General features: G+C 37.5%; 1 protein-coding gene and 1 non-coding gene across 5 annotated transcripts in view; both read right to left on the reverse strand.

The window, feature by feature from the left end:
- The window catches only part of SLIT2 (slit guidance ligand 2), a 328,161-nt gene that overhangs the window by 86,631 nt on the left and 223,598 nt on the right, over window positions 1-17,932 (reverse strand). For 2 of the 4 annotated variants that reach the window (XM_045573712.1, XM_036419664.2), the window contains exons 12-17: window positions 12,706-12,777; window positions 11,057-11,200; window positions 10,781-10,944; window positions 9,612-9,635; window positions 5,589-5,739; window positions 1,652-1,726 (exon numbers count right to left, since the gene is read on the reverse strand). In XM_045573712.1, coding sequence (XP_045429668.1) covers window positions 1,652-1,726; window positions 5,589-5,739; window positions 9,612-9,635; window positions 10,781-10,944; window positions 11,057-11,200; window positions 12,706-12,777 — 630 coding nt within the window. The remainder of the gene's footprint in view (window positions 1-1,651; window positions 1,727-5,588; window positions 5,740-9,611; window positions 9,636-10,780; window positions 10,945-11,056; window positions 11,201-12,705; window positions 12,778-17,932) is intronic. The other 2 variants (XM_045573714.1, XM_036419682.2) reach the window with 1 other exon arrangement.
- LOC118709771 lies at window positions 265-371 on the reverse strand. Its single transcript, XR_004985128.1, has one exon. It is a non-coding gene; the product is annotated as a U6 spliceosomal RNA (small nuclear RNA).

A 17,932-nucleotide genomic window follows, 5' to 3' on the forward strand; every position in this document is an offset into this window, starting at 1 on the left:
GGTTTTACACGATCTCTTTCTCACAATGAGGGCACTGAGACATGTTTGAGCATTTTCTCCTACTGAACAGTCTCTCCAATCTTGGCCCTGCCCAGAGCTCTGAAGAGACACTGCTTCAGGGTTCCACCAAGCCAAAACCATATCACTTCTGAGGGGTAATGTTTATGGTGAAAAATACCAGCCTGGTCATTGTCAACATGATCTGAATGGGTCTCTAGGAGCATACAATTATTTTTTTTATTTTTTATTTTTTTTTTTTTTATTAAAAATATGGAACGCTTCACGAATTTGCGTGTCATCCTTGCGCAGGGGCCATGCTAATCTTCTCTGTATCGTTCCAATTTTAGTATATGTGCTGCCGAAGCGAGCACTAGGAGCATACAATTATTGAGGCCAGGGATTGAGTTGAATAAACTTTTGTTTGCCACAAAACTTAATAAGGAATTTTTCAAAGAAATGCCCCTGATTAAGAAGTGTTGAATGAATTAATGACTAAAAGAAGGCAACTGAGTAAAAAGGAGGATGGACTAAATATGCCAGCATTTAGATAGTGTGAGAGGTCAGAGATCTATCCAAATATAAGTTTGTTCCCAGTGAAACTTCTCATGTAAAAATGGGTCAAAACAACCAACTTCACTGTCAGAATTGTGTGTGATAGGAAAGACTACAATGTGTTTGCCTGTCATCCATTTGAGTCAACACCTTTCTATACATTCCCTCTTTCTCTTTCTCACTGCTCATTACAAGACCAGGAATGTCCACAGAACAAGGGTCATTTTTACGTATAATTTTATGCCTCTCAGAACATTGCCCACAGTAGTTCTCAATAAATATACACTATATAGAAGGTAACATTATAGCTAAACAACAATAAAAGAGCAGTTCATGTCAGAGAGAAAGGAGGACAACTAAACAAGTAGAAACTCTTTGGGGGGCAGTATATAATGCGGAGGTCCAGCGCACAAAAGTAGTTTTAGTCCTCTCTGCCTCTCACAAGTCTATGTGACTGTGGGCAGGTTACATATATAAAGCATGGGTATCATGGAAGAATGCTCCTTCCCTCTCTCATATTAAGAGGCTCCCTCCCCCCTTTCTCAGGGGGGTGGAGTGCTGTTTTGAATGTTGCTGAAACTGCTGAGCTGAGAAATTATTTTGAAATATGAGTTGTAGATATGTAGTCACACAGATGAGCTATTAAGCCAGTTTAGCAATTATTAATTTTGACTATCTCCTAATGAAAGTTTAATGAAGCAAAAAGTCAAATAGTTGACATGGAAGTGCTGAAAGAGAAATAACAGCACGTTTCGGGAATAGCACAGGAAGTTACAACACATGACTGCCTCACCCCCTCCCCATGTGTTTAGATGCGGGATTCCTGCAGTGGGCCCACAACAGACCAGCTGTCTGAGCTACAGAAAGACGCCACTGCTCTGCTAGGGCAATGGAGCTGGAATCATTGGGATATACAGAAAAATGCCAATTACTCTGGTTCCCCTCAGAGATTACCCTCAATTTGTGCCACATTTTTCTGGATTTTATTTTATTTTATATTTTCCAATTTCCAAAGAAATCGAAATAGAACTGCCAAGGGGTGGGGAAAATGCAACAAAACTCAACAGAAGTTCACAACCATGGCTAATGCACGGCTTACATTTTGCGTAACTGAGGAAGTTTCTTGAAGATTCCAGTAGCTTCTAACACGGTGAATTCATTATTATTGAGACGCCTAGGGAAAGAGAAAGAGCAATATTTCAACACCAAGGGTGAGGAAGGGGTTGCGTTTTATTTCTCATACAGAGGGATACCATTATTTAATGATGAGTCTGAAGGAAGCTATAGGACACATATCAAGTAAGATCTGTAGGAAATGCTCTCATGCTCTCAATGTCCATGGAGGATTGGTTCCAGGACCATGTTACATACCAAAATCCATGGGTGCTCCAGTCCCTTATATAAAATGATGAGGTATGTGCATATAACTTACACGCATCTTCCTGATTATGTTAAATCATCTCTAGATTACTTATAATACCTTATACAATTCTAACGCTACATATATAGATGTTCTGTTGTATTGTTTAGAGAATAATAACAAGGAAATGTGCCTGTAGATGCTTCACCTTCAGAACAGGCCACCATTGTAGGCCTAACTATGTGGGAGTAGGACATGTCAACAGCAAAGTAACTTTTAAAAAATACTTTCAATCTAAGGTTGTTTAAATTTGCAGATGTAGAACCCAAGACTATGGAAGGCCTACTGTCCTGAATCCCCCCCCCCCCCAATTTCACTCAGATTTTAATGATCAAAATGAAATATATAAGAAGCACACAGCAGAGAAAGCCAATAATTGAAAATCAGATTATGCTTTCATATCACAAGCTTCATTTTTACCGTCCCATCTCTAAGAAAACATATTAGGTCATTTTTTTCCTAATTATTTGTTCCATAATTTTAAAATTTTATTTAAAGGCTTTAGTGTTATACAATGTATATGCCATGAAGTTCACCTTTTTGAAGTATATAATTCAGTGGTGTTTAGTATATTCACAAAATTGTGACACCATTTTTTTTCTACTTAATTTCAGAATATATTCATCACCCAAAAAAGAAATCTCATACCCATTAGTAGTCACCCTCAGTTTGTTCCCATGCTACCTCAGTTCTTTGCCACCACTAATTTACTTTCTGTTTCCATGGATTTTCCCATTCTGGTCATTCTATATAAATGGAGTCATACTAAATGCGGCCTTGTGTGTGTGTGTGTGTGTGTGTGTGTGTGTGTTTTACTTTGAATAATGTTTACAAGGTTCATCCAAGTTTAACATTTATAAATACTTCATTCCTTTTCAAGGCCAAATACTCCTCTATTGTATGGACATACCACATTAAGTTTATTCATTTATCAGTGAATGGAGATTGGGTTGCTTCCACTTTTAGATTATCCTATCTAATAAAGATGGCAATGTGGACAGCCAGACAGCCAATAAGGAGGGAATATGCTAATTGACTGCCCCACCCTCAAAGGTGGTGGCGCCCACAGCCAATAAAAGGGAATATGCTAATTGACTACCTTGCCCTCAAAGATGGTATCTCCCATAACCAATAAGGAAGGAATATGTTAATTGACTGCCACACCCTCAAAGATGGCAGTGCCCACAGCCACAATATGGCAGCACCCAGTCCCCTCAGCCCAACTGGGGTGGCATGCCCGGCCTTGCCTTGTGCCTTCCTTTGGAATCCTCTCGTCCCCTCAGACCCCAGACACCAGGGCCGGCCCGAGGTGCAGGCAAGCCTTGGATGGCGGCTGCCCCGCTTCCCAGGGCTGGCCCGAGGCACAGGTAACCAGGGCCAGCCGAGGCTTGTGCTTGCTGGCAGTGGCAGAAGCAGAGGTGTGATGGGGTATAGCCTTCCCCTGATCACCAGGTTGCCTCCTGCCCCTGAGGGCTCCTGGACTGTGAGAGGGGGCAGGCCAGGCTGAGGGACCCTCCCCTCCAGTACATGAATTTTCATGCACCAGGCCTCTAGTTATAAATAATGCTGCTCTGAACATCAGAACACAAATTTTTCTGTGGACATATATTTTCAGTTCTTACATCTGTGTGAAATTGCTGGGTCACATGGGAAATTGAGGTATAACTGAGAAATAGCCAAACTTTTTTTCCAAAGGGCCTGCATTATTTTACAGTCCCAGCAGCAATAATGTATGAGGAGACCTATTTCTCTCACTTATTGTTATTTTTTTGTATTTGTTTTAATGGCCATTCTAGTGGGCATGAAGTGTTACTGCTTTGTGGTTTTTGATTTGTATTTCCCTAATGTCTACTGATACTGAGCATTTTTTCATGTGCTTATTGGCCATTTGTATATCTTCTTTGGAGAAATGTCCATACAAGTAATTGACTACTTTTTAATTGGATAATATATATTTTTATTTCTTAATTTTATGGTTAAGTTGTAAGAATTCCTTATTCATTCTGGATAGAAGTCTTTTATCATAGTATATATGTTTGAAAATATTTTCTTTTAGGTGCTAATTTTTAAATGTATAATTTAAAAAAATTATTAATTTTTAAGATATATATATAGCTCCTGTTGGAAAAGAACAATTAGATGCTGCTTCTAATACAGTTCTTGATTGATAAGTAAGCCTCCTTAACACATTCTCATGTTGGAAGATGGGATTAGGATTTACTGTTTGTAGTCTTATTGGCAATAAGCACAGCTCCCAACATGATTGTACAAATAGAATTCAGGGCTTTGGCTGCAAGGTCTCCGTGCCTTTCTAGAAGTCCCGGAGCTCCGGAATAGCTTAATGAACTACCAGCAATTCAAAAGCACCACTGTCATCACAGGGAGCAAGTTTCTGTCATTTCTCTGAAAGCGCTACATTATTCCAATTGCTCAAAATTCATTAAGTAACAGGCACAAGTATAGACACAGTGGGAGATCAACTATAAAACGCAATTCCTGCCATTGAGGGGCCGTAATCTTGTTGAAGACAAAAGGATTATGCATGCACAGAAAGACAAGCAACTATGCAAAGTGGATAATGACAGATAGCAGACGGTGCTACATATAAACATGGCTATGATGTGCAGAAAATGATGAGATTTCACCAGGCTTTTCCTGGGTTTTTTAGAACACTAACATTAAATGTCTCACTTCGAAAAGTCAGTAAAGGCAAAACGTCCACGGCGTAGTATCTATAAATGATTCACGAACATATTTTAGCAACAAGCGTGTGCCAGGCCCTTTGTTAGGGCAATATATATAAATCTGATCACACTCTGTCTTTTCAGCTTTTCCCGCTATGTTACCCTTTGTGTTTTAATACCTCATAATCACTGAATCCTTCCAGCCATGAGTCAGGGAGATAATAAAGCAGATAAAAAAAGACTATCTTCTTCAATTCATAATGAACAGTCAAACTACTTTATATGGTTGCTGTAAGGCTAAATATGCAAAACATCTATGCATTGTTTAGAAATGGGTTTGGGCATAAATAATGCTTAAGAATTAAATATCAAGTGAATGCTATGATTAGTAGTATTACTAGGTACTAGCTGAATTTTTGGGAAGTAAGTTAATTTCTATAATTATATCTTGGGCCAGAAAGAAGAAGTAAGATAGCCTCTAAAATATTCTTGGCTCTGGCTGGGTGACTCAGTTAGTTGGAGTATCATCCCATATACCAAAAGGTCATGGGGTAGATTCCAAGGCAGGGCCTAAGTTGCAGGTTCGATCCCCGGTCCTGCATGGCTCATATAGGGGGCAACTGATGGATATTTCTCTATCACACACCAATATTTCTCCCTTTCTCTGTCTCACTTAATCTCTCTCTCTCTCTCTCTCTCTCTCTCTCTCTAAAATCAATAAACATATCCTCAGGTGAGGGTTATGTTATACAAATGTGTATTAACAAAGATCAATGTAATTATTGAGAATAAAAGGAAAAGACAAAAATCCCACTATTTTGATGTTTTCGTTTCCTCCATCCTAACCTAAATTCTGTAGAAAAGGGACTTACAGTGCTGCAGTGTATGTGTACTGGGAGTGTGGTCTGGGGTTCTGGGGGAGAGGGACTTACAGTTCCGCAGTGTACTGGGGAATGTGGTCTGGGATCTTGGTAAGCTTTTGATTGGAGCAATCAACCGTAGTCCCTTCGCAGCGGCACTTTTCAGGGCAAGCCAAGTCTGCAAAGCAGTCCCCGCTTAACTTTGATCGATAATCTTCTGTACCTATGGAGGAGTCAAGCCAAGAAAAATAAAATAAAAGAGACACTGAGTCTAAAGGTCAGGATGCTTGTTAATTTGTAGGAGGAAAAAAGGAAGATAACTAGAGATTATGCATCAGGGAGACAAATTGGGGGAATTTGGTCAATGGATGTCAGGAGAGGGTTAAAACAAGGGTTTGGAATTTGCTGGAAAAAAAAAAGAGTAACTAGAATCACAGGACAGGAAAACATTAATAGAGATGAGCTTTTCACAGCGGTACTGTCTGCTGATCCGGTTCTGAGCCATTCTAGCCTATTTGACAGCTAAGCACACAATGGCCTTTCATTGTTAAACAGATTTTTTTTTCTCAGAGTCAAGAATTTAAACTGTCATCCAGTCATCCACATCTCCCTAATATAGCATTTTAAAATTAGGGCTTTCCAGGCAAATAGACTTACTGAGGTTTTTATTTTTTCTAAGGTCTTTGATTATTCTCTCCCTCTCACATACTCTTCAGAAATGCCTCCAAGGCCCTCTATTTTATTTTATTTTGCATTTTGATTTTATCAAGAGAGACCAGTCAATCCTGATTTAAGCCTCAGCAGCTTGCCATGCTGTAGAAAGCTGCGTGACGTTCCATGGTGCTTGACGGAACCATGTTTTACTCATACCTGGCAACCACATGGTTAGATCAAGCACAACAGAAAATCTCGCTACATCATCACTACACCATCCACTAGGCCAGGGGTAAGACGGAGAGGAAAGATGAAGGGAAGCAGGAGAGAAGCTACAGACGTTCTGGAGGTGTTGTGCTGTGCACGTGACATGCAGTCCTCCTACAGGAGGTCTATGACCACAGTGACAGCCTTACTACTGAGGTTCCTTGAAACACAAAGGGGCTACACAGAAGGCCGCCTCCCCCATCCCTCAGGGTTGCAGGACAGAATCAACAGCTTTTGGGATCCATATCTAGGAAGAAGTGGGACATGGGATGTGAGCTACAAGGACAACAGAGAAGCTCAAAAGATCTGTGGTTTCTTCTTCGGGGGGCGGGGAGGAGAGGAGAAAGGGCACAAAAGACTGAGACTAAAAGGTACATCAGGATTGAAAAGGGAGGAGAGTATGTTTCAGATCAGACACTTTTACTTACAGCCCAAATGGTGAACTCCTGCAAAATTAAAAATCACCAAGAAGGAAAGAAAGACAGTAATCCCTGTTAAGGTTAATAGGAGCATATATACCACTAACTGAGTTCTCTTTCTTCTTTTCTTACTGTGGCAATGATCAGGGAATGACACATGCTTTGTAAACTTTTCTAATAATTTTTGGAGGCAAAGGGATCTTGAAGGAAAAGCAACGGCATCCAAGATGCATACCACAAATTAAGCCCTTGTCAATTCCTTGAAAAGATGAATTCTCTGCAAGATAGATTTTCTTTTGAGTTATCACGGTCATATCTAGGAATGCCAGGCAGAACAGTGGTAGGCAAGTAAACACGTGAAATTAAGTGAGCAATGAATCATGGAGAGCTTCAAGAACTATCATGAGCATGTTTGCATTAATCCTTATATCGTGGCTTCCATGCTTTTGAATGCCCTTTCCAATTTATAAATAATGTCATTCAGTTAAAAGGAAATCAGATAAAAGTTTTCAAAGCTGACTATAATAGTTTCATTACACTTGGAAATGAATGCCAGGACATTTATTGAAAATCCGTTGTACTGTGGTTGAAGCTTTTGTTTTAAAATTAAAATCAGAAAACACTGAGAACAAAGTCTAAATAAAGGTAAATAGGTATCTGACATTAAAAATAATCCACCTTTGCCGAAACCGGTGGACAGAGCGTCAGACTGCGGACTGAAAGGTCCCAAGGTCGATTCTGGTCAAAGGCATATACCTTGGTTGCAGGCACATCCCCGGTAGGGGGTGTGCAGGAGACAGCTGATCAGTGTGTCTCTCTCATTGATGTTTCTAACTCTCTATCCCTCTTTCTTCCTCTCTATTAAAAAAATTAATGAAAATATATTAAAAAATAAAAATAAATAAAGATAATCCACCTTCAATACAATGACAGTGATTCTTATTTTATGGCTCAAATTTTAATGAAAAGCTGGGAAAAAGTATTCTTCTGAGTTCCAAATTTTATAATTATTATTTTAAATAATGCAAATTAAATGATCAGATATTGACAATTAAGTTGCGATATCTGATAGAGAAAGTATTCTCCAAAACCTATTTTGGCTGCTGTCAATTAAGGGCAAAAATGTATCCGAATTTATTGAAACTGACTTTTGTTCTTTATTTGCTAAAATGACATATTAATTTATAAATTCTTAATGAATTATATTTAGAATAACTTTCACTGGTTTGGCTCAGTGGATAGAGTGTTGGCTTGTGGACTGAAGGGTCCCAGTTTTGATTCTGGTCAAGGGCATATACCTGGGTTAAAATAACATATTATGTAATAAAATAAATATTTAAAATATATTTAGTGTAATAGTAAGTAATAAAGTATATTAAAATATAATAGATTAAATAATTTGGCAAAATGATAGTAACTGCTATCATTTGGGGATTTAAGTAATATAAATGTTTTATCCCAAAGGTGTTTAGAATATAACTTTTTCTGGGTAAGTAATAGCTTTCACATGACTTTCTACTTAAAAATTAGATAAAAATAATGAATTTTAAAGATTGCCAGTGAAATCCAATCAACCTCTATTCAACATATTTCTTTTTATGCAGCCAGTGTAATATATAAAATATGATTGATCATTCAAGCTCAAAATAATAAAACAAAATTTGTTAAATGCATAACATTATTCAAACCATAATCAATAATGGCAAGCAATACCTATCTCCTTAAAAGAGAGACCAAACCCAGAATTATTAACAAAAAAAGATATGCTTTTGCACTTTAACACTACATAATATATTTTTATTTATAGATGTTAAAATACATTATAGTCTAGAATATACCCAGGACATGGCCAATCAATCACTCGTTAACATACATTTTTTAATATAAGCATTAAAAAAAAAGTCAGGAGGCATTTTACACAGTTGGCAGGCAAGGAAAAAATAAGAACATATTTCAAAGAGCTAGTTCTAGAATCCTCAGCCTTGATTCTGTTAGGATTGTAGTGGTAAAACATTTCAATTACTTTTCCAAGCACATTTCATCATTCATTCATCAGCCTAAATTATTCAAGGCACTCAGCGCCCATGAACTTGCTTTCAGGATGCTGCCAATGTTGCTTTTGCGGAGTTAAACTGTGACTCCAGGTGTGCAAGGATGTGAAGTCACAGAGATAGTGCAAGTGCATTTCAGTCAGCAGGAAGCTGCTGGTTTTGCATAAAAAGTGAAGCAACAGTGAGCAAAGTCAAGCAAAAAAGTAACAGTTGTCTAGTATAAGAACAATAAAAAGCCAAACCCCATGACTAAAAACCACAATTCTGTGTGTTGGTAGCTGATTTCACGTGGAACTAGCTCTTTGACCATTCAAGGGAGTCTCTGTCTTTAAAACCAGCTTGACAAGCTACATTTTAAAAACAGGTTGAAAGATCAGATATTCAATATAAGGAGAGAATATGGTTTAAGTAGAAGGCCATAGGTTCAAACATTTTAGTTACTGTGAGAAATTTTAGGTAATGTTCCAAAGTGAGGGAGAGGGGAAAAAAAGGTGGGTGCTTAATAATATCTATATTTAACATCAGATGCTGCATGCAAAGGTCAGGTGTTTGGGTAACAGCTACAAGTGATCTATGCAGAGTACATCTATCTACACAGCACCCACTGTACTTCCAAAAGCATGCATATCAAAATTTTAGAAGCTATATTTTTTAAGATGAGGAAAGGGTGTCTGTAGTTAGTCCTACTACCGAGCAAAACCTACCTGGTATGAAATACTGCTCTTTAGCTAAATAAAAAAAAGAGACAAAAAATAGACGTACCTGAATGTCAGCAAGCAGAGATATGAGTTATATTAGATTAAGAATGGACTAAAGTTACTACAGGTAATTAGGTGAAAATGTACATTTTCAGCAGGGGCTGAAGTATAATAATGTACAGTGAGTAGTAAACACATCTAGAACCATGGGCAACAACCAGCTTTGTCTGGATATTAGCTTTTTAGTATGAATTAACTTGCCAGATATGAACTATGCCTGGGTAGGGTAGCATACTACTCAAAACATATAGAATGTATCCTATACAATAAAACACTAACATGCAAATTGTCCCCTTGACAGGGAGTTCGACCAAGGGAGGGGGAAGGTTTCAGCTCACCAACCTCCCGTGTCCCTTTCCCCCTGATTGGCCCCAATTGGAGCGGGCCAGCTGGACCCACCTGTGCCCAAATTTGTGCACCAGGCCTCTAGTTTTATCATAAGAAAATAGAAAAGATTAGACCAAAGCAAATAGCAAGTTTCAATGCAGTAAGCTTTCTATTTAATATTAATACAATGCATCTAGAGTTGGCTTTCTATCAATAAATGTAATATTCCTAACATTTTAAAAGGTTGCATTTTTTGGGGGGGAAAATGTATCCTTATAGTCCTATTCAAAATAGGAGAGTGCAAAATGAAAAGGCAGTATCCAGTAAGGGATCAGGAGACTTCCCCCTACTTCAGAGCCTGAGCAAATCATGTGAGCAAGTCTCAGTTCATTTCCTGAAGCAATGAAAACATGATTAATTACCTGGGGTTCCTCGATGGAGAATACTACAACAAACATGAGACTTAACAGGCTTCAAAGGCTCTGAGAGTTAACTAAGAGGTCCCGGTTCAGTACGGACCCTGGGGATACGGTATGAAGTGGCCATGCACCTTTTTCTCTGGGCCAGCAGCCTGTTTCTTCTGCTTCATCTAGTGTTAAAAAATGGTACACATAGGAGGGCTATCTGAATTGTGTTTACAGTTCTATTTTTTTTCTATAGGTATAAAAAACAAAGACACATGATTCTACAACATTGGGTAATTCAGCCAAAGACCAGCTGTCTCTGGGTGTCCCATAACCACTGTAGTTGGTGACACAGGGGGCATGCCACATGAGGTCAGAAATTACCTGAACAACGGAATTTCTTGCTTTTGATCTGTCCGATTCTTTTGTTTGCCAGACGCCGGGGGCTGGTGCAGCGGGCACCGCTGGTCTCGATGGGGTTGGTGTGGAGATAATCCGCGAGCCACTTGAGATGGCAGTCACAAATAAAGGGGTTTTGGGCCAAATGCCTTTCAGAAACACACACAGAACACTTTTAGGCATGACTTGCAAACAAATCAACTCCCAGTTTAGAGTGAAAACAAGGGTCATCAAATATGATACAAACCACAATTTACATACATGGTCTGAATGGCCCGGAGAGGCGAGAAGGTCCCCTTGGCAATGGTCTGGAGCTTGTTGTCGTACAAGGAGAGAAGGTTCAGGTTGTGCAGGTCCTGGAAAGCATCTACCCGAAGGCAGTTTATCTTGTTGGCATTCAACAATCTGTTTGATCAAATAGTCGTAGGATTAAAGTGTAGTACCTCCTGGACTTACCTTCAAGTTTCCGTCATTGAGAGAAAAAAAAAACCAATGAGAAATACATTTCTTTTCATCTCCACATGGACATTTTAACTATAATAATTTAGGCACCACAGGTTCAAGATCTGGAGTTATATCGGATAAAGCAAGGCTCACACAGTTGAAAGAAAGCCCAGATCTAGTGGTACTTATACATTTATTCAATAAAAAGTGATTACACATATTGTCTAGATGTAGAAGTATGCAGTAGATAGGTGAGACCCAACCTCTGTGGTCAAGGGCACCATAAAGAAAAAAATAAAAGCCATAAGACACTAGTCCATTCAGCTGCTCTTTAAAAAAAATAACATTCCAAATTAAATTATTTTTATGTTATTGACTTCTCTATTACAATTTTTTAAATTACCATTTACATTCAATATTATTTCATATCAGTTTGAGGTATATGATTGTGGTGAGAAAATCATATACTTTATAAAATGCCCACCCCCCATTTTCAGTACCTAACTAGCACCATACATAATTACTACAATAATGTTGACTGCATTTCCTACCTGTGCTTTATATCCCCAAGACTATTTTGTAACTACCAATCTGTACTCAATCCTTTACTTTTTCCACCCAGCTCCCAAACCCCCTCTGTTTTGTCAACCATCAGTCTGTTTCCTGTATCTATGAACTTGTTTTTGTTTTGTCTGTGTATTTATATTGTTCTTTAGATTCCACATACAAGTAAAATCATACATTTAAAAACTGTAACGTAAACTGATTAGGAACTAGTTGAGAGAAGTAATTACATCACTCTCATCTTTGTATCCACAGCAGCTGGCCAATCTTAATAGCATTTTTTCCTTAATTTCCTTTTTATATAAACATTACTTAAAACACCTGGGGTTGTCTTAGTCTTATAAATATGTACAGTAAATGGTTCTTTTGAGGCAAAAGAGACCAAGCTATTGTCTAAGCAGAGTGGTCTTTAAAGACATAATCCAGGGATTTACAGAGAAATCTCTTACTAAGATTAGTTTGAGTACCACCACTATGTTCTGGTCTCCTTGCACACTGTCCTTGTGCTGGCGATGTTATTCCAGCTTGTCACTCTTGCAGATTCTTTGCACAGAGGTGGATAAATATATCACTATGTTTTTCTCTCTTCCAAATATTGTTAAATCAAACCAGAGAATTTTCACAAAGGGCAGAGATTGTAAAAGCATTAAATGACAGAGCAGATAAAATGCATACTAGTATATTCGTGACAGTGTGGAGAGAAAGGTTTGGGGACAATTTCAAAGTGTTGTGTCTTCAAATAAATAACCATCAACAATGTTAGCACTAGGATAATCTTTTCCATTTTATTAAACTAGGTCATTTTGGGTCGAATTTTTCTGAAGCCCCCATAAAAATACAAAATAGCAGGCTGAGAATATATAACATTTGGTTTGATAGTTCAGAAACAATCAAATACTTACAGTAGCTGTAAGGAAAATAATCCTTCAAATAAACTCTTCGGGAGTTCTGTAATTTTATTTCCATAGAGAACACTAAAAAAAAACCAATAATTTAAATGAAAAAAAAGTCAGACACCAAACCAATATAACAAGTTAGTATGTACTAGTACATATTCAGGAAAATAAGAAGTTAGTAAGCACTCTACACACAGATGATGCTTAAGATAGAAAGTTTGGAAAGCACTGAAAAAGAAGAAAAATTAACAAAATGAACACCATTCATAATTTTATTGCCTTTACGTAAAGCTGTGCACTGCTAACTTGTTATATTTTTTACAATTATTTGTAAAAATAATATGTACCCCGGTGGTCATTGCAGCATTATTCATGGTGGCTATGATATGGAAGCAAAGGGGATGTCCTTCAATAGATGATTAGATAAAGAAGACGTGGTACATATATACAATAGAATACTACTCAGCCAAACAAAAAGATGAAATACTGTCATTTATGGCAATATGGATGAATCTTGGAGAATATCATGCTAGGTGAAGTAAGTTACGTGGAAATGGTCAAGAACCATATGATTTCACTCATATGTCGGATATAAACTTGAAGGCACAAAACTAACAAATAAGAAAAACAAACAAAAATTCATAGACAACAACAGCATGGAGGTTACAGAGAAAGAGGAGGCTGAGTGGGAGGTAGTAAAGAGTAAAGTGGATCAAATATATGGAGATGGCAGGAGATTTGACTTCAGGTGGTAATCACAAAATGCAGTGTAGAGTGATGTATCATAGAACTATATGCTTCAAACCTATGTTAGTTTATTACAATGTCAACCCAATAAATTTAATAACATTTTTCCAAAGCATACTATAAAGGAATACTAGTAAATTACAATATAATTTTAATTTTTAAAAAAACATATAAATATTTATATCCACACACAGAAAAAAATGTGAAATATCTTTGGATGGCAAATGATTTGCCATCCAGAGTTGACTTGAATTTACATATATACATTTCTTTTTAATTTTTACATTTTCTATAATAAATATATATTACTTTTGAAACTGAGGAAAAAAATAATTCTAAAAGCAAGTGGTTTTGACAAGACAATAGTGTGATGAAGGCCTGTGAGTGGGAGGGGCTAAGGAGGTGAAGCGGGTAAGTGGGGGGTGGTGGGAAGGGGACATCTACATACTTTCAACAATAAAAATAAATGTAAAAAAGAAATACAAATTTTAAAACCCTTTCAAACAAAAATTATTTCAAAATTAAATAAGTGGATGTCATAATACATGAAAAAAAGTTTAAATGAGAGTCTAAACAATTAATATGTTTGGTAGGCAGCAGTACATGATTTCTGTTCGAAAAGGAAGAAAATAACAATACAAGAGATAAACAAGAGTGAGGATAAAGCTTCTTTTTTAAGATGTCAGTGAGAGGTGGGATATATTACGAAATTGAAGAAAATTCTCAAGGAGATAAATAAAGCTGGGTGTTATATTGTGTAAAGAGACTTTAAATCTGTATGGACTCCTGTAGTGAAGGTACAGAGCATAACAAAAATTCATTTCTGTAGAATATATATTTTTAAAGGTAAATCATTTCCAGAAGAAATCATTTTAATAGTAAAAGAAGAAAAGAGATAAACCTGTATTGTCAGGGTCAAGGAGATAAGGGAACTAAGAAAGGGTAAAGCAAGAATAAATACAAATGTTTTAAAATAAAGAATAAGAAAAGAGGCTTTAGGAACACAAAGGAGCAAATCACAGCATCAATTCAGGATACTCAACTCACTACTGTTCAATTAGTTCATTTAACAATCGATACTGCACACATACTGTGTGCCAAGAACACTGCTAGGTTCTAAGTGTGGTTCTCAATTTCATTTACTCAAACCCTTATTTTTTTTTTTTAATGTTTATCATTTTTGCATGTCCCAGGCACTGATATGAACAAGATGAATAAGGTATGGCTTCAAAGAGCAACTCAAAAGAATAATTTGAATACTGAAGGCGTTTTGTATTTTGAACCCATTGAAAATTAAAGGAGGAAATATAATGCATAGAAGTAGTGGGAGGACCATATAAGAAATTATGGGCAAATAATTTGGTAGGTTGTTTATTTTGGACTTCTGCTTCAAAGATAGGCTCAAATCAAAAGAGGAACAGCTGGGAGGTTATGTCATGTTTGCATTGTGAAACTTATTTTTACAGCAAATCATTGTGTGTGTTTTCATATACCATATTTAAAAAGACATTTTTAAAAAATAAATGAGACAATTTGGGTTCATGGGAGAAAAAGGAGATTAGACAAGGATGGAGGAAATTCATCTGTGTAGGCAGCATTAGATATTTGAACCTAAAATCTTGAAACTATTATACTAAAGATATACTAAATAAGATAATAAGATTTCTCCATAAAAAGGTGTAGCATTACAAGTGATGGGTATGTTTTTCTTACATACAATAAGATCCACATGATAAAGAATAAAAAGAAGCAAAGATATAAAAAATCCAAAGACCAGGAATGAGAATTTGGTTGGCAGTCAGAAAATAGGGCCAAAATCTATAAAATGAGGGGAAGACGTGTCATCACATAAAGATATCAAGTGCAAAAAGGTCAGTGGGAATCTGTGATGTGCTCAATGTTGAAAAGAAACTAAAAGGTAAAAATGAATTCTACTTAAAAGAACAAAAATACATGAGGGATTTGAGTAATACCATCCAAAGACCAAGAATGACAGTTTTCTTACACATAACTTATATTCGGCACTCTAAATACAGTGCACAATTATGCTGATGGATAAGTTTTTATAGTTCTTTGGAACAATAGGAACATCTGAAGGCAGCTCCTGCACCTGCTGCTAGAAGGAAGACTGGGAATTCTAAACTCAGTTTCACCATTGAAGTTTCCACTCTAGGATGGCAGGTCACTACCTAAGTACTAGGAGGCAGCAACACTGGTGCCCAGGCTCTGAATTCTGTCCAGTTGGAAGCCAGAATACCTACTTAAGACAAAAATATCTGAACCAGAAACCTATTAAGATGGCTATCATGTAAAAGCTGCTAAGGGCAGGCCTTATTATCTAAATACTACATGCTCCTTGCAGGTAGATTCCTGAACTAGGGCTTCCTGCTGTGGTCTTCATTGCCCTGCCTGCTTCTCTCCCTTCTCCGCAGCCCCACTTGCTTGCTTCTCTGCGATTTCACTCCCTTCTGCAGTGTTTGGCTTCTTTCTAAACTGTCTTCAGTCTTCCCTCTGGCCTGGCTATGCAAATTAACCGCCATCTTGGTTGGATTAATTTGCATACTTTCCCTGATTGGCTGGTGGGCATGGCTTGTGGGTGTAGTGAAGGTATGGTCAATTTGCATGTTTCTCTTTTATTAGAGAGGATATGTTGAGAGCTATAGTTACAAATTAAAAACAATGGATATCTGAGAAGTAAAACACTCAACAAGTTTAAAGACAGTAAAGAGAAAGCAAAGGTTACTCCCATTTTCATTTTTTTTGAAAACCAGGAGTGAAATGCAAGGTCCCGAGCAGCAGAGTTAACAGGAGTCCAAGGACAGACTGTAGGAAGTGTGAATCCAGAAATGAGAATCAAAATACAACAGCTCTTCACTGCAGACCTCGGTGGAACTGGAGAGCGACTTAGTGAAGAGAGGTAATTAGAATAAGTGAACTATAATCTTTTGCAAGGGGTTATTTAAAAAAAAAATGGGAAAAGAAAAACACTTTATCTTGAGGATTGGGGGTATAAAAATTCTCGGGGATAATTAAAATCCAGAAACATACAAATCTGTAAGTATCAGAAGAATCTGTCAGACTATATCTGGTATCTCTTGAATTCTTCTCTTTGTGCTTTAACAAAACCAGCAGGGGATGGTCTTGACCCTACTTCAGAGATGGAAAAGCTGAAGCACAGGGGACTTAGTAAGAACTCTCCACATCTCGTTGACATTTGCTAGTAATGATTACCTTTGAGGCACAAATACTTGAAAGACCAGGAATTGGTATGTGGACTTGACTTCTGTTCTTCCCCTTTGGCTGGAAGGCTGTCTGTATTTACTTTGGATGGTATTATTGTCCAGAATAGCATACACGGTACTTTATGGACAATTAGGGTGATTTAACTGTGTTTTACATTAAACTTCGTTATTTTAGAACCTGACAGCCCACCGTGAGGGCAATACATGACTACACTTTACATCTTCTGCCAACAATTGTTCCCCTAGCCTTGGACTTTCTGTAGTAAAACAAACAAACAAACAAACACCCAAGACAAACAAAGAACCTAAGCAGACACTGCTGAAGTGATAGTTCCTTATTTTCTTGTTTTAAAGAAATATTAATATGTAGTTTTCTGAGCAGACCAGCAGAGCAATCTGAAGACCCATGTGCTCAGGTGATTGCACCTGTTTCGTTCTCCCCTTTATACAAGTGGGTGTAGTTGTTATAGAAACCCTGAGTGTGTATCATTTATATCGTGGAATTCTCATTGGCTCAAAAGAACTTCTGAAATCATAGAGCTCTACATCAATAGGAACCATTCTCTAAGCATCCACTCATTGAAAATACACACAAGTCTCCGTTTTCAAACATTAAAGTTAAAATTTGAAATAAAGGTGACTTTACTTGATGGACTTCTGAAAATTTTTACAAGTTTAAAGGAATGACAGGCTTTGCCTATTTATTTTAGAGCCACTTTAGCTATCTCCCCGAAAGTCCTTCTGACATTAAAACCGTTCTTATCTTTGAACTGTTAGAGATTAAAGCTGGTTCTTTCAGGGAAGTCTGAAGGTGAGAAAGCAGGGAGCTGAGGGGCCTCTCCCTGGACACCTTCCACTGTTCTCTGCGAGACACCACCCAGTATTCTTCTAGTGGGGACCGACGCTGTCCCCAGAGATCTAGTAGCTTCAGGGTTATAAATACGACGTTGACCAGCGCACTCCAAAATAAACATTTCCCCTTCATTTTAGAAACAACAGTGATCCAAAAGGGGGCTCTTATTCTTGCTCTCTAAACAGCAAAATTATCAAGTCCTAAAATACATACCCTAAAACTGGCTGATTTTTTTTTAACTTATTGAAATTGATTTCAAAAAGGAAAGGAGAGGGAGAGAAAGATAAATTGGCTGCCTCCTGCTATTGGGACTCAAGACTGCAACTCAGGCATGTATCCCGGACAGAATCAAACTGTAACCTCTGGCTCATAGGATGATGAGCCACACTGG

Source organism: Pipistrellus kuhlii, unplaced genomic scaffold (assembly GCF_014108245.1).
Source record: "Pipistrellus kuhlii isolate mPipKuh1 unplaced genomic scaffold, mPipKuh1.p scaffold_m20_p_1, whole genome shotgun sequence".
Taxonomy (NCBI): Eukaryota; Metazoa; Chordata; class Mammalia; order Chiroptera; family Vespertilionidae; genus Pipistrellus; species Pipistrellus kuhlii.